The sequence below is a fragment of the Kogia breviceps genome, chromosome 18, assembly GCF_026419965.1.
Source record: "Kogia breviceps isolate mKogBre1 chromosome 18, mKogBre1 haplotype 1, whole genome shotgun sequence".
Taxonomy (NCBI): domain Eukaryota; kingdom Metazoa; phylum Chordata; class Mammalia; order Artiodactyla; family Physeteridae; genus Kogia; species Kogia breviceps.
Genome location: NC_081327.1, coordinates 58,452,217 through 58,474,024, shown reverse-complemented (window position 1 = coordinate 58,474,024; position 21,808 = coordinate 58,452,217). Strand labels below are relative to the sequence as shown.

Sequence of the window (21,808 nt, the reverse complement as noted above, 5' to 3'; positions counted from 1 at the left end):
GAGCCTGTGCTCTGCAACTGGAGAGGCCACAGCAGTGAGAGGCCCGCGTACTGGGGAAGGAAAAAAAAAAAAAGATACACTGACAACAAAAGACAATATGTGTGCACGGAGTATTTGTTGCAGCCTCGTTTGTAACTGCAAAAGCTACAGGACAGCCTGAAGAGTCTCAAGTGAAATAGTCAAATATAAAATGACACTTGCACACGGTGGAATGTAAGACAGTTGTAAATGATGATAGCTACCATAATAGTAGAATAAGGAAGAACTCAGCTGATGCGGAGTGGTTTCCAGGATATATTATTAATGGAAAAACAACATGCAAGAGTACAGTGTGCTACCTTTTGTGGAAGAAAGAAGGGGAAATAAAATACACACGTATCTTACTCTTGTACGAAAAGAAACACAGGAAGGAGAAATCGGAGACTAAAGAGATTGGTCATGGGGGTGGAGAGGAGCTGTAACTTTTGTACCTTTTGGGAAGTTCTGATTGGGGAACCATGTTAACATATTGCACAAACAAAAGTAAACAAGGGTAGGGAAATAAAAGTGGAGTCTATGAACGGAACCGTATTGTGCATGAATTGCATATCCACAACGAAGGGGGAGAGACACCCAAGTAAATTTTAAACACCTTATTTTGACTGTATGCCCTCAGACTAGAGACAAAAAAGAATCTAAACAAATAAACGCTTGTTACTAGCCTTGTTTTTCACCAGCGTAGGTGAGCGATGCCGAAGGTGCTTTGTGTGTACTCTAGGATTGAGCAAATAAGCATATTATGGATAATGGAGCCAGGTTTCTGTCAAGCAAGGGAATTGCAAATATGAAAAAGGGAAAGAATGACTCTTGTGTTGTTTTGAAATTGGAAGTATCAGTGTAAACTCATGGATTTTAATATGTTTATAGACCAATAAGGAAATAGACATGGGGTACTATTTCCTACCCCAGCCATGAGAGTAACCAATGACCACATCTTGTTTCCTGAGTGCCATGCTCCACCAGAAGGTTCTGGGGCTCCCCAGAAACATGACTGGTTCCAGGGCTGGGACTGGGGAAATTACAGAATAAGCCTGGAACACCTTGCTATGCTGGAAAGGAAGCAAATGCCTAAAGAATGCTAGGAATGTGTCAAAAGAACACAGGAGACAGGGGGACCAAAGCATCTCCAGGAGTAGGACAGATGACACACTACAGACACAGCATCACTTCTGTGAAAATCCCACCAAAAGTGCAAAGCCCAAATCCAATCAGAAAAACCCACACTGGAGGAAAGTCTTCAGAATAATTAGCCTGTGCTTTTTTTAAAAAAATTTATTTATTTGGCTGCGTTGGGTCTTCGTTGCTGCACACGGGCTTTCTCTAGTTGGGGCGAGCGGGGGCTCTTCTTCCTTGCGGTGCGCGGCTTCTTGTTGCAGAGCAGGGGCGCTAGGCACACAGGCTTCAGTAGTTGTGCTGCCACAGTAGCAGCAGTTGTGGCTCTCAGGCTTAGTACTTGTGGCTTGCGGGCTCTAGAGCACGGGCTCAGTAGTTGTGGCACATGGGCTTCGTTGCTCCACGGCATGTGGGAGCTTCCCGGACCAGGGCTCAAGCCCATGTCCCCTGCATTGGCAGGCAGATTCTTAACCACTGCGCCACCAGGGATGTCCCTAGCCTGTGCTTTGCAATGTCAGCGTCATGAACCCTTCCAGATTAAAGGCTAAAATGACATGGCAACTGAATGGCAAAATCCGAATACGGTTTGTTGTAGGTTTTATGGTCCCAAATCAATGTCAACTTCCTGATGTTATGACTGCACTGCAGCCGTGTAAGGCAACGTCCTTGTTTGGGAGTAACACACGAGTTACTTAGAGGCGAAGGGGCAACTTAACTGCCAGATGGTTCACAAGAGTGTGGAGAAAGGCTGAAGCAAATGGGGCAAGATGTTAACATTTATGGAATCCAGGGAATGCGTATCTGGGAGTGTTTCTGCAACACTTCTGTAAACCTAAATTTATCAAAATTAAAAGGTTAAAAGAAAGTACTTTCATACCTGAGGGGCGCTGGATGGAGGCTGCATCCTCTGATGCCCACGTGCAGCCTTAGCTGTTTGAAGCTGGGGGCACCAGCACCAGGCCCACGGACCCCCTCACACGCCTTTCCCCCACCCTCCACCTGTGCCCCCTTCGAGGTCTCAGGTTTCCTCGGCCATAGGGCTGCTGTCTACCAGCCTGTCTGGATGCAGCTGGATAAAGGCACCTTCTCAAGCACATTCCTGATGTTTTCTTTGAGATCCTGGTCAAAACCAGGGCTCATATCTCTAGGGAAATGTACATACACAGAGGTTTGAATGTAATTTGGGAGACAGTGAGATCCTGGTCAAAACCAGGGCTCATATCTCTAGGGAAATGTACATACACAGAGGTTTGAATGTAATTTGGGAGGGGGTGTAGGGTTCTCCTGAAGTCCAAGGGCCCTGTCAGTGGGTCCTGCTTGTGAAGATGCGAGAGGCTCCCAGGAGCTAGACCTGAGACCTGCACTACTTACGGTGCATTAACGAGACAGTCTATCCACCGGGAGGGTTATGCAGTGAAGACGTGGCTTCTACTCACTGAGCATTCTCCGTGTGCCAGGCTGTGCCCAGTGCTTCCTGGCACCCAAACAGCCCCACCAGGGATGTGTTTTAGTGCCTCTTAGAGGGGTCAACACACTGAGGCCTAGGCACCATGCCCAGATTACAGTTGACCCCGTTGGATGGGTAGGGCTGTGGGCTGTGACTAAACCTGTGTTTGATTCGTATGTCAAGCAAACCCTGCCCTGTCCCCAGCTCAGCACACACACCACGGTCTGGAGAACACAGATTTAGTGAGACAGGGGCTGCAGCCCATTCCACAGCTCTCCTGGGAGGGCCTGCCCATGCTAACTGGTTCCTTGGTGGGTTCTTGGTACCATGAGGTGGACTCGGAAAGACCCGCACGTGATTCTGTTTAAAGAATTTGTCATCCAGAAGGGGGAGATGGGGCAGAGGTAATGGGGGTAGTTTTAAAAAAAGAGCCAACTTCGCCCAACAAATGGCAGTCTACTAACGTTTCTTGTGGACACAGTGATTGTAACTGGAATAATGTGCTGATCACACGGTAAATTCGGGGATAGCCAATATCCCTATGACAGAAATGCGACGCTGCGGTGACACGTGTGCAGATCTGGGGTGTAAGAAGAGGGCATTTAGCCTTTAACCCCCGCTCAACCCCGGGAAGAAAGGGGTCCCCGTGGGGGCCAGCCTCCCACTGTGCTCAGCACAGACGGAGGGGATCGCCTAAAGCCACCGGACAGGGCTTCCCTGGGGTGCAGAGGGGTGAGGAGGGGGTGGCGCTGCCTTTACCCACCGCCCGCGTCGGCCCACCAGGTAGCTAAGCTGGCCTTTGTGCTGGCCGAGCCTGTGCTCGGCTTCCCAGTCAAAGGTGATGGAAGCCCAGGTGGCCGTATCCCCTGCCCCACGGCCCACCGCCTTCGCAGCAACAGCCAGCGTGGTCCAGGGCGGGGAGGAGGGCGGGAAGAACTGCGCAGCCGCGTCCTGAGACGTCCTCTTCCCACGGGCCTTGCCCTGGACGCCAGGGCCTCCCAAGGGCCCCCGCAAACACAGCTCCCCCACTGGACAGCTGGGGGCCAGTCCTGCATCCCAGGCTCCCTCCGCGGGAGCAAAGATTTCCGGCGCCTGACCTCAGGCCCCCAAACAGAAGGGCCCCGGTCGGGGTCTCCGGGGCCTCTTCAGGCAGGCACCGCGGTGGCAGGGCGCGGCTCCTCGGTACACTGGGTCCTGGGCCACTGTCACCAGCCTTCTCACCTAACCCTGACCTCCTCCGGCCACACAAGTCCCTGCTCCACACCTGGAAGCAGGGCAGCCTCTTTGGGTGGGGCCCCCAGCCCCCCAGCTCGGACCACCAGGGTAAGCTGGGCTGGGCCAAGGCAGGAGCGGCGGCCAGTCCACCCAGGGGTGACAGCTAGATGGCCCCTTCCTTCCAAACTGGGTAGGAAAAGCCAGTAACCCTTGGACTGGCCCGCCAGAGCAGGACCCAGCGAGAGAACCCTGGTGGGAGGCAGGGGCAGGGCCCTTGGGCGATAGTTATGAACAGCCCCAGCCAGGGACAACCAGAGGTCCCCAGAGAGACAAGGGGCTGGGGAAGGGAGCTCCACGCAGAACCCAAACCATCCACCGCAGATAAAACGCAGGCCGAGGCTGAGTGGGTGCCGCCGGCATCCTCAGTCCTGTCGGCCACTCCCCGGAAGCCCTCCAGGATTTCCCGGGTGGCCCGGGCCCAGCAGCCTTGGTCCCAAGGGTGTGGGGGGCTCTTGGCCAAGGGGAAATGAGAAGAATCCCTCCTCCCTCCCCTCCCCTTAGAGCTCTGCAGTTCGGGGAGGGGGTGCACACCCTGGCCCCCACAGCAGCCGGAAAACAGCCAGGCACGGCTGCCCCAAGCCCCGGTAAGCGCCGGGGGATGATGGCCCTTGTGGTGCCCCAGGACGCCAGGCATCCCGCGGCGCTTACCATCAGCCCCGAGGTGCTGGGGAGAGGTCCAGGGGCTGTGGCCTAGGGTCTCCAGAGCACAAGAAACATCTTGACTTTGGCAACGACCGGCAGGGCGGGCCCCAGACAGGCCCACGAGGGGTTCCGTTGCTCTAGGCGTCCACGTCTGGACCAGGCTCCTGGCGGAGTGACTGCTTCCGCAAGGTGAGGCGGGCACACCTAGGGCACGTGGTGGAATTGTCGTAGTAGCAGTCCCTGGGGGCAGGGAGACAGGGTCAGCCCGGGAAGGGGCACGGCTCTCTGCAGGTAGGCTGCTACCACCGAGTCTTCACAAGCTCCTCAAGTCAGGTCCCGGCAGCCCCCCGGACGGACGGGGACCGTGAAGCGGAGTTTCCCCCGAAGGGTCAGCGCCGACGGCTGCGCCCAGGCGTGCCTGCCAGGCCTGCTACCCCGTCCCACTGTGCGGGCCCTTCCTGATGCCTGCACACCTACTGCCTGTCGCCCTCTGGCGGGGAGGGTTCTGCTCAGAGCTCGGGGACCCCCAACCGGTCCCCACTGCCGTGCAGAGCCTCCACTCAAGCCTCTGTGGAGGTGCACACGGGCCCCACAGCAGTTTAAATGTTTGACGGGGGCGTAGCAGTATCTGACAGGACAGACAGCATGCAAACTGTTAGCTCGAGGGAGCTCACGGTTTTAACAACAGCTTCTACTACAGCCACTGCAACCGCAATCCCAGCTCTGCAGATCTGTGAGGTCGGCGGTGGCTCTGAGGCACGCCAAGTGCCAGGAAAAGCCAGTGTGGACTGAAGCAGGGGTGGCGGGGTCCCATCTGAGCCCAGTGTGAGAAGCTGAGTGGGCCCAGCAGGCGCACGCCTGTTGGTAACCGTGCTTAACGAATTCAAGTATCTTTCTTCCGATTTAAGTGCATCGTTCTTCCAAACATCCACAAGTCTTTAGGACATAAATGCTTAAGTTGTGTGAGCCTAAGTGCTTAATAAACAAAAATGTTAGGTATTTCTTGTGGCCTAGGGAATGTTTGAAAAAAAATCCCAAGAGCTAAGGAGTTTCGGAAGCCCTGGCCTCAGCTAAACCTCAGTCCCGGTGGAGGGGGGAAGCCAGCTGGATACGAGCACACCCGGGGTGCGCTCGGGGTCTGGGCAGGGGTCTGGGCTGCGCACCCCTCCCCAGCCCACGGGGGCTTCTTCCCAGCGGAACTTCAGCTGAAGTTCACCATCAGGGTCTAAGTCCACATCTCAGGATCAAAGCAAAGAGATCTGAAACCAGGCGGCGAAGATCAAGCCCGGTGTCTCCCTCCCTCCCGCCCCCCGCGTCTGTCGGAGGGGCTCGGGGGTCAGGGTCTCGAGCACCGACCTGTGGAAGACGGCGGAGCAGTCGGCGCACACTGACGTGTGGCTGTCGAAGGGGAAGAGCACGTCACCCTCTCTGCAGAGCTCACACACAAAGCCCTTGGCCTGGCACCGCTGACGGCGAGGCGGGACGGTCAGTGCCCGCTGCCAGGCTGGGGGGCACATCCGCCAGAGCCCCCCTCCCGCCCTCCCCAGCTGGCCCGCGGGGGGGGCCCACCTCACAGTCCAGCTTGATGTGCTTGGCAAACAGCGTGTGGGTCTCGGCCAGCGAGCAGCCCAGGCGGCCCGTGTGTGCGTCCAGCAGGTCCTGCACGGAGTACATCTCGTCGTTCTCCACAAAGTGCTGCCGGTCCTGGAGCTGCGGGCCCAGCCACCGTGACCCCTGGTGGCGGGCCAGGGCCTTGATACTGCCCACACCCCGGCTCGCCAGCAGCTGGGCCCCCTTCCCCACTTTACCTCGTCTACACACCTCGCCACCGCCCGACACGCTGCTTCCTACTTTTCTTGTCTGCCCAACCCGAAGGGCACGGCTCCGCTCCCTGCCCCCCAGGACCCAGACACGGTCTGCCTGCAGCAGGCACCCAGTGAGTATTTGCAGAACAAATAAATAGGTGAGCCTTGAAAAGTGTTTTGTGGTCAGCCCTTCCTGGGCTGGCCCGTGCCTGGTCCGCTCCATGGAGACTCCCATGAAGGCTGCAGGATGAGACCCGCTCCTCTCAGCGCTTCTCACGTGGATGGAATCAGAGAAGGTTTTTGTGGGTACAATGCCTGTTTGCTTACGGCAGACCCAGTGCTCCCGGGGACAGTGTGGAGACCTTCTGCTAACAGCACAACACACACAAGGTATCGAGCCATCCCCTCACGGCCCTGGTCTGCTTCCCACCCACCCTCCCCGACAGATCCCCTTCCCCCCACCCCCCGGGGCAGGTGGGCTGACCTGCAGGAGCAGGCGTGCTGCCATGGCCTCCCTGCAGGTGATGAAATACGGCTTCATGAGCAAGATATCCTGGCGCAGCTTCTGTGGACAAGAGGGGCAGGTGGGCGTCCCTGGTGGGGGCAGGGGCTGTGCCTGGTGTGTCTGTGGGGGCGGGGCTGGCCCTGCTCTGGCTTTGTAGGAAGTTATGTCACCTTACGCTCTGGGTCAGTAGGGGACAGGAGGTACCTTCCCGTCCCCCAGCACAGCCCCAGGTCTGAGCGCTCCAGCCAAGCTCAAGTTCAAGCCACAGCTTCCCGGCCAGGCAGGACCCTGAAGTTCCTTGGTCCGCAGTCTCTCCCCCGAGCCCAGCTCACACGTGCCCCTTGGGCGCATCTGAGCTTGCCTCCATCGATGGAGACCGACCAGTCAAACCCCGCCTCGGCCCGGGATCTGGGCAGCTCAGCCTGCCATGCCTCAGCCGGCTCCCCTTCAAGCCCCACCCCTCTCAGCAGCAGCCTGAGGCACCCTCACCTGCCCGAGCCCCACCCCGGCCTCCTGCCGAGCGGCAGAGAGCGGCCCCCACCACTCCCACCTGAGCACACAGACGTGCTGAAGTGGAGGATGCACACTGGGGACACAAAGACAAGTGCAAGAAAGAGAAACAGTGCGGTGTACACCGATAGGTGGGGTTAGATAAACTCCATCGCTGAAATGAACTTCATCTGCTTCTTATTTTTCTAGTGCGGCTACTAGACAAATTCAAATTGCCTCTGATCCTTGCGTTGTATTTCATATTGCGGCTGGACAGTTGCTTTAGCGACTTTAACGTAAAGGACAGGGGCGGGGCCCAGCTAAGCAGGCGGCACCTCTCCGCTCCACCACACCCCGGGGGGGAGCAGGGCCGCCCCCCGCCCGCCCCCTCCCCAGCCTCACCCGGATCTCCACCAGCTCCTCCACGTAGTTGAACAGCAGAGGGTTGATCTCCCGGAGCCGGAGCACGGGCCTCGACACCATCAGCGCCAGGTAGCGCATGCTGCCGCGGGACACCTGCCGGGGACGGGAAGACAGACGGCACCTCCGGCGCCCCGCCCCCCACGCCCCCACCGCGCGGCGCGCGGGCCTGAGCCCCGCCTCTCCCCCAGGCCACGCCCCCTCCGCCGCCCAATCCCCAGCCGACGAGGGCTGTACCCCAGGGCCGCGCCCCTAGCTCCACCGCGCGGCGCTCGCCGCCCACCTTGCGCGGCTCGAAGTCCCAGTTGTGCACCACACGCGCTGGGATGACGGCCAGGTCGTTCCAGTGGCAGTGGCTGCAGTAGTACTGGCCGGTGTAGTCGCACTGCCGGGCCTCGCTGGGCACACCCCCTGTGCAGAGGGAAAGCGTTGCGAAGCCTGGGAGACCTGCGAGGTCCCTCCCGCAGCTGCGCCCACGGCACACAGGACGAGAACCAGCGGGGCCAAGGGTTCCACCCTCCACACCCGACTCATCGCCTTCTAGGCCACCCTGCTTCCCACCAGTAAAATGGGACAATAGTAGGACTCCCGCCAGGCGACTGCCAGAAGCAGAGTATTTCTAGGAAGGCCTGATACACAGCCTGTGAGTGACTGTTGCAGGATTTCCCCATCGAGGTGGGTTTTCTGTGACAATGGGGCGGCCACACATGGGAGGCTGGGTGCAGTCCGGCCCTGCAGGGACTCCTAGGGGACCCACGTTGCAACCTCACTCTGCCCGGGGGGGAAGTGAAAAGGCACCCATAGCAGCCCCTTGTCACTTCCCCAGGAAAGGAGCAGGACTCCCTCCACCGGAGTCACGCTACCCTTAGCCATCGCACACGCCCAAGCTTCTCACACAGCTGTTGGCAGGGCTCCTGGCCCAGGCGGCTCCCCTCGGCCCTGTGCCCTGCTCTCCCCGGGGCACTCACGCAGAGAGATGGGTGCCCGGCACTCAGCACAGCGATAATCCTGGCTGTCCAGCCCTGCCTCGGGGCAGATGTTCAGCTCATACTCGGCCTGGTGGCTGACTTTGGACCGCACGCAGGGCTTGGAGATGAGGTTCAAACACTTGCTGTGACAGCGGTAATAACACCCTGGTTGGGGGCCCGACAACGTGCCTCTTAGAAGGGTGGTCACGCTGCAGCCCAGGCCGACCTTCAGCTGCAGGGACCCCCAGGGGCCTCTACTCCGATTCCCAGACCAATGCAAGGGCCTCTCCAGGCAAGGGAGACCAACGCAAGGGAACCTCTCCAGGTTCCCAAATGTCAAAGGTCCCTTCATTCCCCACCCAAGTCTTGCCCTGAAGGTACGTGCAGACCTTTCCCCCCCAACTCCATATTCAAAGGGCCAGGGGCCTACCTGCCATTCCCATCTGAGTGCCTAAAGGGCTCAAACCCAAGCTAAGTGGAATCCAGCTCTTCCTTACCAACCTCGCCCCAGTCTTCCCAGCTCAGGTTTCAGTGCCTCCATCTTTCCACCTACTGAGACGTGATCCCAGTCCTTCAGCTAGTGCTGCACTCGGCCCCTTCTCATCCGAATGCCCCACCCTGGTCGCAGTCCATCACTTTCCCTCCTTCAGGCCATGCTCAGCTCAGCAGCCGGAGTTAAAACCTAAGTACGTCCTGCACTCACCCGTGGCCCCAGTGCACTTACGCCAAAGGCTCTAGCCACCTCTGAGCCCACCTCTACCACGCCCCCTCCCAGACACAGTGCTCTCTGCTCCTCCTCGAAGACACGGGACACACACTGACCACAGGGCCTTTGCACAGACAGCTCCCCTGAAGAAATGTTCCTTCCTAGATATACTCCTGGTTTGCCCCCAACCTCCAAGTTTTTTATTAAACGTCACATGCTGCCTTTTCATTTCACCCTAACGTAGCACCCATCCCCCCCAACACATGCTAGTCCCTTTCCTTATTCTTTTTCACTATATGTCTAACATACCACTTCATTTATTTATTTGCTTTTTCATCCAGAACAGCACCTCCAATGGAATTTTCTGCAATGATGGAAACATCCTGTCTGCACTGTCCAATGGGTGGCCACCAGCCTCATGTGGCTATTGTGTACTTGGAATGTGCATGGTACAACTGAGGAACTAGCTATTTACTTTAATTAATTGAAATTTAAATAGCCACGCATGGCTAGTGGATGCGAGCCTGGTGAAGGCAGGTATCTGGGTCTTTCATCCCTTGCTCTACCTCCCATCCCCGCCCCACGCCGCAGGGCTCAGTAAATACCGAAAACACAGCAGAGAATTCCCCCTCCCCTGGGGCCTGGAGTGCCAGGCCAGAAGCAGTCTGGCCTCGGCCCACCTGTGCAGGTGTACCAGGTCTGAATGAGCCCCCAGATGACGGTGTGACACTTGTCACAGGTTTGCTTCACACTCTTGCTCTTCTCCTTGTAGAAGCGATGCTCCAGAAGGACTCGGATGTTGGGCTCATCCTCACTGGGGTCCTGGGGAGGGGGCCAGGGAGGGGTCACAGGTGAGCCAGGCGGCAGCTCTTTTCCCGTCACACGAGCCCCTTGACTGCGTCTTCTCCCAGGTACCACATGTAGCAGAGGTTGTGAAATTCACCCCAGTGCCACAGCCCTTCCCTTACAATAGAACACAGCGATTGGTCAGGCCGGACCACCCAGATTGCAGACCACCTTTGTGCCTAGGTGCTGCCCCGGGGACACGTGAGCAGGCGTGAAAGGGCCTTCGCTGCCCTTCCCACACTTTTTGCTGGCTGGGTGCAGACCCAGAGGCAGCGGGGGGCTGTCGTGGACTTGCCAGGGGCTGGCAGAGCACCGAGAAAGGAGGACCTGAGGTCTCGACACCAATAGCTGCCAGGTGGGCCCTGGGCCACCTGCAACATTTCCACATGAGTAAAACTACACAACCCATTCCTTTAAGCCACTGTGTTTTGGGGTGTCTTAGCTCGTGCCATAGCCTTACCTATATTCGAATGAACATTCCACTTTCTGTATTCCCAGGGACCCAGGAACCAGTGCAGGGATGCGGTGGGGCCCCAGCCAAACAGGGCACAGGCTCAAGGGCTACACGATGGACCCCTGTGGCGTCTGGCTTCCAGGATCCACGAGCCCTTCCGTTGTCACCTTGGGCAAACCACCCCCTACTCCGGGTCACGGGGCTCAAGGTGGGAGTAACTCACCCGCTTGCTCCAGGGGGCGGACACATGACCCAGGACCGCGGTCCCCGTCAGACTAGCAGAGAAACAGGCTGCCCCGGGGGTGAGGGCCCATCTCTCCCCCCCCCCCGCCCGCCTGGGTGGCTTCAGCCAGTCAGGTGCGGAGGGTGGAGCCCCGGCCCCCGTGCCCCGGCCCGGCTGCCTGGTGGGGGGCAGCCGGCACCCACCTTCAGCTCCTGGAGCTTCAGGCGCAGGTGAATGAGCCTCAGCACGGCGTCCTCCTGCTCCTCCGAGCGCTCCGGCAGCTCCAGGATCGCCTGCTTGCACTCCTGGATGGCCCGCCGCAGCTGCTGCGTGTCAGAGGCCGGGAACAGGCCCTGCTCGGGCGGAGGTGGGAGGTGGCGGGCTGGGGGACCACGGCGGCCGGATGCCCCCGGCACGCCCTCCTTTGTGGCCAGGCCCAGCCTCACGGGCAGTTGGGCCCCGAGAAGACCTCCCTGGCCCTGCTCGCCCAGGTGGCCGAGGACTTGCTCAGGACCCGGGAACCCGGGCAGCAGAGGCAGGAGCCACACCACACCACCTGCCCCCTCCCTGGACCTGTCCGCCCACGGGCCTCTGGAGACCTAATTCAGGATGTTGTTCAAAACACAACTTCCCGGGCTTCCCTGGTGGCGCAGCGGTTGAGAGTCCGCCTGCCGATGCAGGGGACGCGGGTTCGCGGGTTCGTGCCCCGGTCCGGGAAGATCCCACGTGCCACGGAGCGGCCGGGCCCGTGAGGCAACGGGAGAGGCCCAAGTACGGGAAATAAAAACAAAAAAAACCACAGCTTCCCTCTTTTAGAAATCCAATTGCTTTTCTGGCTATGCTATTTTGCTTACTTCTACAGAACTTCCTCTTGGATGAAAGCAGGGAAATGACACTCGTCTGTCGACAAGGAGAGGAAGTGGCCTCTGGTTCGGTCACCAAGCTCAGAGACACCCCGGGCACCCACCCGCCCCTGGCCCCAGCACCTCACAGGTGGACCGGGGGCGGGGCCCAACAAAGCCCCCAGACTCAGGGGCACGGAGACAGGCCAGGTCTCAGAGCTGGGGCTGAGCTTGCCTCAGGAAGGAGCGTCACTGCCCCCAGGAGCGACGCTCCTCCCCCCAGTACACTGAGCCTCCGGGCAAAGAGGAGGTGCCACCTCTCTTGGAAACCAGTGTGTGGCCCATAGGCGGGGCTCAGAAATGTTATAATCAAGATGCAAAACACATGAATGAAAGAGGTATGTGTACCAGCAAAGCGCAAAGCTTAAAGGCCACATGAGCAGCAAAAATGAACAGCAAAAGTGAACTGGGGTCTCCAGGTGAATTTTTTACAAATCATATTTGAATGTTACTATGACGTTTCTCTCAAAAGTTGGAGATGGTTTGCATAAAATGGGAAGATTTTCAAACTTAAAAAAAAATTATTAGAGCCCTTTTATTAAAAAACAAACAAACAAACAAACAAACAAACAAGAACCAGCAAGGTTTCCATGGAACAAAATATAGCACAGACAAGAGCGGCCCTGCCTAGCTGAGTGGGCAGTACTCAGGGTGTGGTCAGGGGCCTTCCCCTCTCCCACCCTCTCCCTCAGCCTACAGCATGACTACAGGATTCCCCGGGACCCCAGATGGAATTAACTCTCACATTTGCTTCACAGGAGCCGGGTGCGGAGGGGAGGGAACGGCGCTCAGGAGAACAGCAGCCCAGGCTCCTAATCCCAGGCCCAGCCCATCCCCACAGGCCCGCAAACACGTTTTGGGGGTGGGAGCCAGGTGTCACATGGGCCTCAGATTCCAGGCCCAGGAGCCCCTGCTGAGGTGGACATGGCCGGCTCCTCGTGCTTTGGGGGCTCACCTTGTCCCCCTCCCCGCCTGCAGACCCTGAACCTTACCACAGGGCGGGCAAAGTGGTCCTCGGACAGGCCTAGATCCATCACGCGCTCAGGACAGCGGAACTCTGGCTCTCCCGGGGGCAGCTCGGGCAGGGCCTCTGGGGAGGGCGGCAGAGAGACGAGTCAGCCCGCCACCCCCGGGAGGAGGCTGTGGAGCCCACGGGAGGCGAGGGAAGCAGGGCCCTGCCCCGGCATCGGCCCTGTTTGCGCTTGCAAAGGAACCCGTAGCCTTGTGCAGACAGGAGAGTGCCGTGCAAGAACAGTAAATATTACAGAAACATGCCGATTTCTAAGGCCCACGCCTCGTGTGTACATCTGCGGGCTCGAGAAGGGCCGATGGAGCGCTGCACACCAGAACACATGAAACCCTGTGTGGACACCGGCCAGCTCTGCACACACGCCCCCGGGGCCCCCGGCACCCCGTCGGCTCCATCCGCGGTCTCGGGGCTCACATCCTGCTGACCTCTCACCCTCCAGATCTTGGCGCTAAGTTCACGCCCCAAGCGTCCTCCGAGTGAGCACCCGCTGTGCGCTGGGCCCTGGGACACGGCAGTGACAAGACAGGCACACATCCCTGCCCTGGGGAGTGTTCATTCCCCAGGGGATGCAACAGGGGGAGAGCGGGTTGTGCTGCAGAGAAGAGGGGGCCCCCGCGTGTCCACGGGAGGAACCCTGTAGAGGGGGGCCCGGTGTGATGGGGTCAGACCACCCGCACGGCAGCCCCCAGCACCCACCTTCAGAAGCGACCTGCAGGGCCTCCTTGCCAGGCCCCTGCTCATGCTGCCAGGGCCCGAGCTGCTTGTTGAAAGGATTGACGTGGACCTGCCGGAACCGGGCGAGCTTCTCGTCATATTCCATAGCACCCCACCTGCGGGCGGGCGGACCAGGTGGGGCAGAGGTGGGCGTCCGGCTCCCAGGCTCGCCGTGGTCCCCTCCCCTTTCTGAGTGCCTGAGGCTTCGGAGGGGAGGCCTGGCCCCTCTCCCTGCCCCAGGAGGGTCCGGGTCGAACACCCCCACACCACGGCCACCCCCTTCAGACCCTCCCCAAGCCAGCCGAGCCCCCTCACCCCAGCGCCCACTGCTGGAGCCCGCTCAGAAAGAGCGGTGATGTCCAGGCCGCGGATGGGGCAGGCAGGGCCAGGAGGGCGTGCCCAGTCAGACCTCCAGCACGGGGCCCTGCGATCCCACCTGCCTCACTTGCCCTGGTAGAGCCATGCCCTCCCCGTCCACCGAGGGGCCCAAGCTGTGCTGCTCCCAGGATCGCACCTGCCGAGACTCAGTCCCCCTCCCTTCTGGCCCTGGACCCAAGGTGCTACTTTCCCGTCAGAGCATCCAGAACCCGCCCTCCCTGCCCCCCCACCCCCCGCAGAGGGCTCACTGCTTGGATGCCAGGGCTCAGGCCTGCTCTGCCACCTGCAGGGTGGCCTTGGGCAGGGCCCACCTCCCGGCGCCCCATGGGGAGGGCCCACGAACGCTGTGTGGGCCAGGCTGGCGCTGCACCGATGTCCCATGCGGCCAGAAGCCACGCCCAGCCCCACACCTCGGGACCCAAGGAAACAAGCAGGAAGTGCCTGGTTCACAGCCTGGCACTGCTTTCCCCTGCCCAGAGCTCAGCAAACCGCGAACACGCGGGGCTGACGCTCCTGAGACAGAGGAAGGGACTTTGGTGGGGTTTGCCTCCCAGGTCCCCCCGCCCCACACGTAACTAGCGGGTCCACATCCCTTAGCCTCTCTCTGCTTCAGGGCCAAATGAGTTCACAGAAGGTTGGACAGATGTTTGTTAAAACTTTGTAGTAACGGCATGGATGTTGGATATGCTTTCCTTGTACCTGGTTACTGTCTGAAATAATTTGTTATTATACAAGGCAGTCCTATGACTCCTGTCTGCCCTCCATCCCAGGAAAGGAGAAATGAGCCAGAGTGGACGGCCCAGGGCCACCCCACCCCACGCAGTGCTGCCCTGCACCTGGGCAGGGACTCTCACACACACACACACCCCGAGACCTCGCCTGCCTCTCTGGTCTCTGTGGTGGGATGTGGGTTGGAAGTTCCAGCCTGGTAGAACCTGGCACCCACTGACTAGCTGCCCCTAGGTCAAAACAGGGTAGGACACAGATGCCATGGGCCAAAGTCACAGTCTCCCTTATGACCTGATATCTCTGGGCAGCTCACACAGGGTCGTCAGGCCCTGATGCCCAGCACCAGCCCAGAGGGCAAGGGCCACAGTGCCCTAGGAAGCCCCCAGGGCGCAGGGGAGATCCAGTTGTCACTAACAAGTGAGATCCATACTCACTAACCCCTTCTTCTGCAGCGGTGAGGAAGCCCCGAGCTGCTCACCTCCAGGCTTCATTCGGGTGAGACAGAAATAAACTTCTGTTTCAACTACGGTTACTGGGAGGAGGAGGTCTGCCTCTTGCAGCCCAAACAGATCCTGACCGATCACCCTAACAGCCTGTGGTCAGCAGACAAATTGGCCTTATTCAAATCCCAGCTCTGTCAGCTCAGGCTGTGTGGCCTTGGGCAAATGCCTAAAGCTTTCTGTGCTTTTTGAGTGCTCACGTTTCAAGTGGGGATAATAATAGTGCCCACTGTGTGGAGGTACAGATTAAATTAGTCAATACAAAGTTCTGACCACTTTGGCCAGAAATAAACACCAGCTGAAACTTATCGTTATCACTGTTACTATTAAGAATCAGACAGGCCTGATTTAACGCTGCCTCTCCCGGGGATGAGCATTTTCTTGCCCATAAATAAGGGAGCATGCCTGCCTCCTGGGGCGGGGTGGCGGCGGAGGGCTGGGGGGTGAGGATTAAGCACTTGTGCGTGGCAGTAAAGCCTGTAACCCAGAGTCGCTGCAGAGCAAACCGTCTCTGACATCACTTGATGATCAGCCCACCCCCAAGAGACTGGAGGGTCAGGAGCCCCCCCCCCAGGGGTCTCTCCCCGGAAACCTCCCAGCGTTTTAAAAGATGGCCAGAGGCACTATGGTGAACAGCATGGAGGCTCCTCAAAAAACTAGAAATAGAGTTGCCATATGATCCTGCAATCCCACTCCTGGGCACGTATCTGGAGGAAACCGTAATTCCAAAAGATACAGGCACCCCTATGTTCACAGCAGCACTATTCACAGTAGCCAACACACGGAAACCACCTACATATCCACTGACAGAGGAATGGATGAAGAAGATGTAGTACACATATACAATGGAATACTACTCAGCCATAAAAAGGAATGACATTGGGTCATTTGTGGAGATGTGGATGGTCCTAGAGTCTGTCACACAGAGCAAAGTAAGCCAGAAAGAGAAAAACAAATATCGTATATTAACGCATATATGTGGAATCTAGAAAAATGGTACAGATGAACGTATTTGTAGGGCAGGAATAGAGACGCAGACATACAGAATGGATGTGTGGACACGGGGAGGGGAAGGGAATGGTAGGATGAATTGGGAGATTAAGTTTGACACAAATACACTACCATGTGTAACACAGATAGCTAGTGGGAACCTGCAGCACAGGAGATCAGCTCGGTGCTCTGTGACGGCCTAGAGGGGTGGGGTGGGGGGGGGAGGTGGAAGAGAGGTCCGAGAAGGAGGGGATATAGGTATACATAGAGCTGATTCATGTCATTGTACAGCAGAAACTAGCACACTGTAAAGCAATTTTACTCCAATTAAAAAAAAAAAAAAGTCTGAAAGTGGAGACTCCCTCCCTCAGGAGGTACTTCCTGTAATCCCTTCACCTCATCTCTCCGGTTTCTGACATCCCACCCAACCCCACTCTTTCTCTCTTTCCCTGTGCAGCCTGGATGCTGTGGCTCAACCAGTATATTACCCTGTCCTGTCCCCAGGGAACTGCAAAAGTTTTTTTTTCCACCCATCTACTGGACCACAGGGTGATATTTTACTTTTTTAGATTCAACCGGAATTTGTCCAGTGAGGCCTGAGCATGGGAAACAAACAGCACTTGACAAGTGGCTGCGATGACGTGGGTGTGTGTGTTGTAAACACTGCTGTGTCTTTATTAATGTACTTTGATTTCCTACTTTGTCCTTTATTTCTTAAAGAGTGTGTGTGAGAAATGAAATCAGTAAGAACTGGAAAGAAAGAAATCACTTTTAAATCTCAAAAAAAAAAAAAAAAGAATGAAATAATGCCATTTGTAGCAACATGGATGGACCTAGAGATGATCATACTAAGGGAAATAAGTCAGAAAGAGAAAGACAAATACCATATGAAATCACTCATATGTGGAATCTAAAATACGACACAAATGAACTTCTCCACGAAACAGAAACAGACTCACAAACAGAGAACAGACTTGTGGCTGCCAAGGACGAGCGGGAGGGGGTTGGATCAGGCGTTTGGGGTCAGCAGGTGCCAACCATTATATATAGAACAGATAAACAACAAGGTCCTACTGTAGAGCACAGGGAACTCTATTCCACATCCTGTAATAAACCATAATGGACAAGCATATGAAGAAGAATCTATCTATCCATGTCTATATATTTAACTGAATCGCTTTGCTGCACACCAGAAACTAACAGAACGCTGTAAATCAACTCTACTTCAATTTAAAAAAGAAAGAAAGAAAAAAAGCACAGGTTCTCAGGTCCTCCCTAGAAAAATAAATAAATAAAATAAAATATGGCCGGAGGAGCTCAAAGGCAGGAACACCTCCGCTCTTCTCAGCAGAGCCCTCCTTGGGCTACAGGCTCTCCTGGAAAAAGCATCTCTCATTAACCCCCTTAGGGGCAGTGTCAGTCTCGGGCCTGGCGGAGAGGCTGCAGGGGAGTGAATGAGTGGGGTCACGTGGCTTCTCTCAGCCCCAGTTTCTCTCCGGCCAAGTTGGAGAATCGTACCTGGGGGTGTGGGAGGGGAGCTGCCGAGGGCAGACAGGTGATGTCCCGACACAGGGGCCTGGCAGATGCAGTGCGCGGCAGCTGACTTCGAGGAAAGCGACAGCAACCCTCACCACCCCACCAGGTTCACCCCCCCAGAGAGCTCTGCACCCGGAATTCTGGCTTGGCCTCCGAGAGGAGCACGCAGGAAGGTGGGCACTGAGGCATGCGGGAAACCCGCTACTCCACTGTCTACCCTCCTCCAGAGACCTCCGCTCTCGGGGGCTGCGGACTCCACGGCTTCGCGATGGAAGCAAAGCTCAGAACAAAGCCCAAGACCTCTCAGGGCCCCGAGGAACACGGGGCTGAAGCTCAGATGTGCCCGAACCAGCCTCCCCTATTCTCCGGGAGGCACGGCCACCAAGAGGACCTGTTATCACCCCGGCTGCCACCAGAGGCCCCTGGACTTCTCCCCGGAGCGGGCAGGGCCGAGGGTACATCCTAACTGCTCACACCTGGAAGGAGGCCCGCCAGGACCCCGCAGGAGCAGAGTTACTGCTCCTTGGAGGACGATTTGCGGCTGAAGCTTAGCAGCAGCCACCCCGGCGTCTGCGAGACGCCGCCCCCAAACGGGCCTCCCCCACCTTCACCCACAACAACAACAACAAACCACATACACTCTGGGGACCCTTGCTAACTGGCTCCGCACAGGGCTAGGTCTCTCCCACCGCGCCCGCCCGTTCCATAGCTGAGGAAACTGCGGCTCAGAGTGGTCCAGCCCCGGCGCAGGGCGGCACCGCCACGGCCACCCCTCGGGCCTCACGGACCCTACAGACAGCGAGTGTCGACAGCCGGAAGCAGTGACAGTGTCACCTGCCGGGGGGCGCCTTCCCCGCTGAGCCCTGCTCGATGGGTGGGGCGGCTGCGGTCTGCAAAGCCCTCTGCCCCCAGGTGAGGACCCGCGGGTCTGAATCCTGCTCTGCGCCCGGGCCGGGGCCTCGGGCGGGTCGCTCGCCCCCTGCGCCCCGGGGAGAGGGGGCTCTCCGAGCTCCGGGGCGCGGCGGCCCGGGCGTCACCGTCTCCTCCACCCAGACCCCCGCCCGCGCCCGCGCCCTCGCCCGCTCCGCCGCTCACCTGACCGCCGCAGCGCTCGCTACATTGTGTGCGCCCGGCCGGCCTCGTTACATCGTATCCACCGCCGCCCTCGATACATTGTATCCGCCCCGCCCGCTGCTGCCCCCTGCGGCCCGGAGGCTCACAGCACAGGCGGCGTCTGCGCGCCCCGCCCCCGGCCCGGAGGCCTCCACCTCCCGCTCCCGGAAGAGGGTGACACTTCATCCCAGCTCTTCAAGGTGGTGTGACATTAAAATTCATGTTTTATGGCAAGACAAGAAAACTTTAAACATAAACATTTTCTCTGCCCTCTGGCCTCCTCTCTCCCCGCTGTGCATCTGTATCTGCATTTATGCATCCATCAAACCTCCGCATCGGCAGAGATGCGTGCGCAACCACAAAGGGCAACATTCTCCTGGCATCCACGACAGCTGCTTAAAAAGATAGGGTTCCGAGATTTCCGTGGTGGCCCAGTGGGTAAGACTCTGCGCTCCCAATGCAGGGGGCTCCAGTTCCATCCCTGGTCAGGGAACTAGATCCCACATGCCTCAAGTAACAGTCCGCATATCACAGCAAAGACCACGCACAACCAAAATAAATAAATAAATATTTGTAAATCTATTTTTAAAAGAAGATAAGGGGGCTTCCCTGGTGGCGCAGTGGTTGAGAATCCTCCTGACGATGCAGGGGACGTGGGTTCGTGCCCCGGTCCGGGAGGATCCCGCGTGCCGCGGAGCGGCTGGGCCCGTGAGCCATGGCCGCTGAGCCTGCGCGTCCGGAGCCTGTGCTCCGCAACGGGGGAGGCCACGGCAGTGAGAGGCCCGCGTACCGCAAAAAAAAAAAAAAAAAAAAAAAAAAAAAAAAAAAAAAGATAAGGTTCCTTCCTGATCTTGTAAGCGGGCCAGGATGAACTTAGATCTAGATTGTTTAAACGGTCAATAATATGTCATTTGATGTCCAGCCCTCTGTCTCAAAAAACCTGTATAACTGTGACTCGACATCTAATGGCAGAACAGTCCTTAGAGCTTTACTGAGATGGTGTTCCTGGGTTATAATCCTCAAATTTGGCTCGAATAAAATTTTCCATTTCTTCCTTAGATCAGCTGATTGATTTTCTGTCGACAATGGTATAGGCAGGGGACAGCATTACCTAGATTTTCCATAATCACAAAAGTCCTGGTTTAAGTCGAAACCAAACACTCTTCTAAACGTTGGTATTTAATTTTCTTTTTTTTTTTTTTTTTGTAACTTATTTATTTTTGGCTGCGTTGGGTCTTCGTTGCTGTGCGCGGTCTTTTCTCTAGTTGCAGCGAGCGGGGGCTACTCTTCGTTGCAGTGCGTGGGCTTCTCATTGCGGTGGCTTCTCTTGTTGTGGAGCACGGGCTCTAGGCGTGCGGGCTCAGTAGTTGTGGCTCGCGGGCTCTAGAGCGCAGGCTCAGTAGCTGTGGCGCGCGGGCTTAGTTGCTCCATGGCATGTGGGATCCTCCCGGACCAGGGCTCGAACACGTGTCCCCTGCATTGGCAGGTGGATCCTTAACCACTGTGCCACTAGGGAAGCCCCCTAATGTTCTTTGAAACCCCAGTGGTTGAGGGGGAAAAAGGAAGAGGGAACCCCTGCAGGCAGCAGATGCTTGTGCTTCCTTCCACGCGTGTTCACAGCTGGTGAGGGAGGGAAGCACTGCACTTCTGCCGCATTTCACAGAGGATGAAACTGAGGCACAGTGAGGCTAGGGGCTGCTCGGTGGAGATGGGGGCGGGAGCTGGAGAAGTCTGTGTCTGTGGGAACCAGTATAATTACTGCTCTCCAGGGGCCCCTGCTGGGTTTCTCTCCATGACTAGTGTCACTGTCTGATGTCCTCTGACTTGTACATTTTCCCTTGATTTTTGTCTGTCTCCACCCCCTGCCCCGCACCAGACACTAAATGAAGGCTGTAGGCAAGGATTTTGTTTGCTTTCTTCGCTCTTTGGGGCCTAGAACAGTACCTAGACACGTAGGTGCTTACTTATAGGGACTGAGGAAGGGCCGGTCCTGAGTGAGACCGGCCCTGAGAGGAAGAATGTTCCACCTGGCGAGGGGCCCACTCCCCCCTGGGACAGAGCGGGGAGAAGACAGACACGGCCCCAGAACTCAAGGAGCCAGACAGACAATAAGCAAAGATGCAAATCAATAAGAGATGTGAAGCACAGTAAGAAAATAAACAGGATGACAAGGGGGCAAACAAGGTCTGCGAGGAGGGCACTGTGCTCCAGACCCACAGGGTATGAAGGAGAGAACCGCAGGGCAGCTGGGAAGCAGCGCTCCGGAGCTGCACCTGCGAAGGCTTCCGGGCGCCCGCGGAACAGACAGCAGGCTCCTGCGGCCAGAGTCAGGGGAACGGCGAAGGGCGAGGAGGGGGACGCAAGAGGCGGGGGGCTGCGGGTCCTTGTAAACACACTGCCTCTGATTTGCGGTGAGATGACAGCGTCGGAGGTTTCTTTTTTCTCAGCAGCTTCATGGAGCTGTGACTGACGTACATCGACAAAGCTTCATGTTTAAGTGCGTCACCTGAACGTTTTTGACAATTGCATATACGCCTAAGAAACCGTGGCGCTCATTAAGACCTTGACCCGGGCTTCCCTGGTGGCGCAGCGGTTGAGAGTCCGTCTGCCGATGCAGGGGACGCGGGTTCGTGCCCCGGTCCGGGAAGATCCCACATCCGGGAACCCGTGAGCCATGGCCGCTGCGCCTGCGCGTCCGGAGCCTGCGCTCCGCAACGGGAGAGGCCACAGCGGTGAGAGGCCCGCGTACCGCAAAAAAAAAAAAAAAAAAAAAAAAAAGACCGTAATGCTATCCACCCTCCTCCTGAAAGGCTTCCTCCCGCCCCCTGGCCATGCCCTCTCCCTGTCCCCACCTCTACCGCAGGCAGCCACTGACCTGGGACATGCTGGCTCGATTCTCGTGTTAGCACAGCCATGTGCATTGCATCTCTGTTCTCTCCCTTTCCTCTGACAATCGTGCCGTTGTGTTCCCCAGGGCTGCTGGA

The 21,808-nt window shown here is 57.5% G+C and overlaps 1 protein-coding gene across 8 annotated transcripts; it reads right to left on the bottom strand.

The window, feature by feature from the left end:
* Positions 1–1,296: 1,296 nt before the first annotated feature.
* On the bottom strand, positions 1,297–18,908 carry DEF8 (differentially expressed in FDCP 8 homolog). 8 transcript variants are annotated; one of them, XR_010837805.1, is made up of 13 exons: positions 18,807–18,889; positions 13,561–13,694; positions 12,827–12,924; positions 11,136–11,285; positions 10,090–10,231; positions 8,704–8,868; positions 8,019–8,146; positions 7,718–7,831; positions 6,806–6,886; positions 6,086–6,226; positions 5,873–5,982; positions 4,523–4,756; positions 1,297–1,984 (listed from the first exon to the last, which is right to left on the bottom strand). XR_010837805.1 is itself a non-coding variant. In XM_059045937.2 (12 exons), exons 2-12 carry the CDS (start codon positions 13,682–13,684, stop codon positions 4,654–4,656), a joined length of 1,356 nt encoding a protein of 451 aa, XP_058901920.1. In that variant the 5' UTR covers positions 13,685–13,694; positions 18,807–18,908; the 3' UTR covers positions 1,297–4,653. The 8 variants fall into 8 exon arrangements, 6 of the variants coding, with proteins under 6 accessions (XP_058901920.1, XP_066875633.1, XP_066875632.1 ...); XR_010837806.1 differs by lacking the exon at positions 8,704–8,868; XM_059045937.2 differs by having other exon boundaries at positions 1,297–4,756; positions 18,807–18,908.
* Between the last annotated feature and the right edge of the window lie 2,900 nt (positions 18,909–21,808).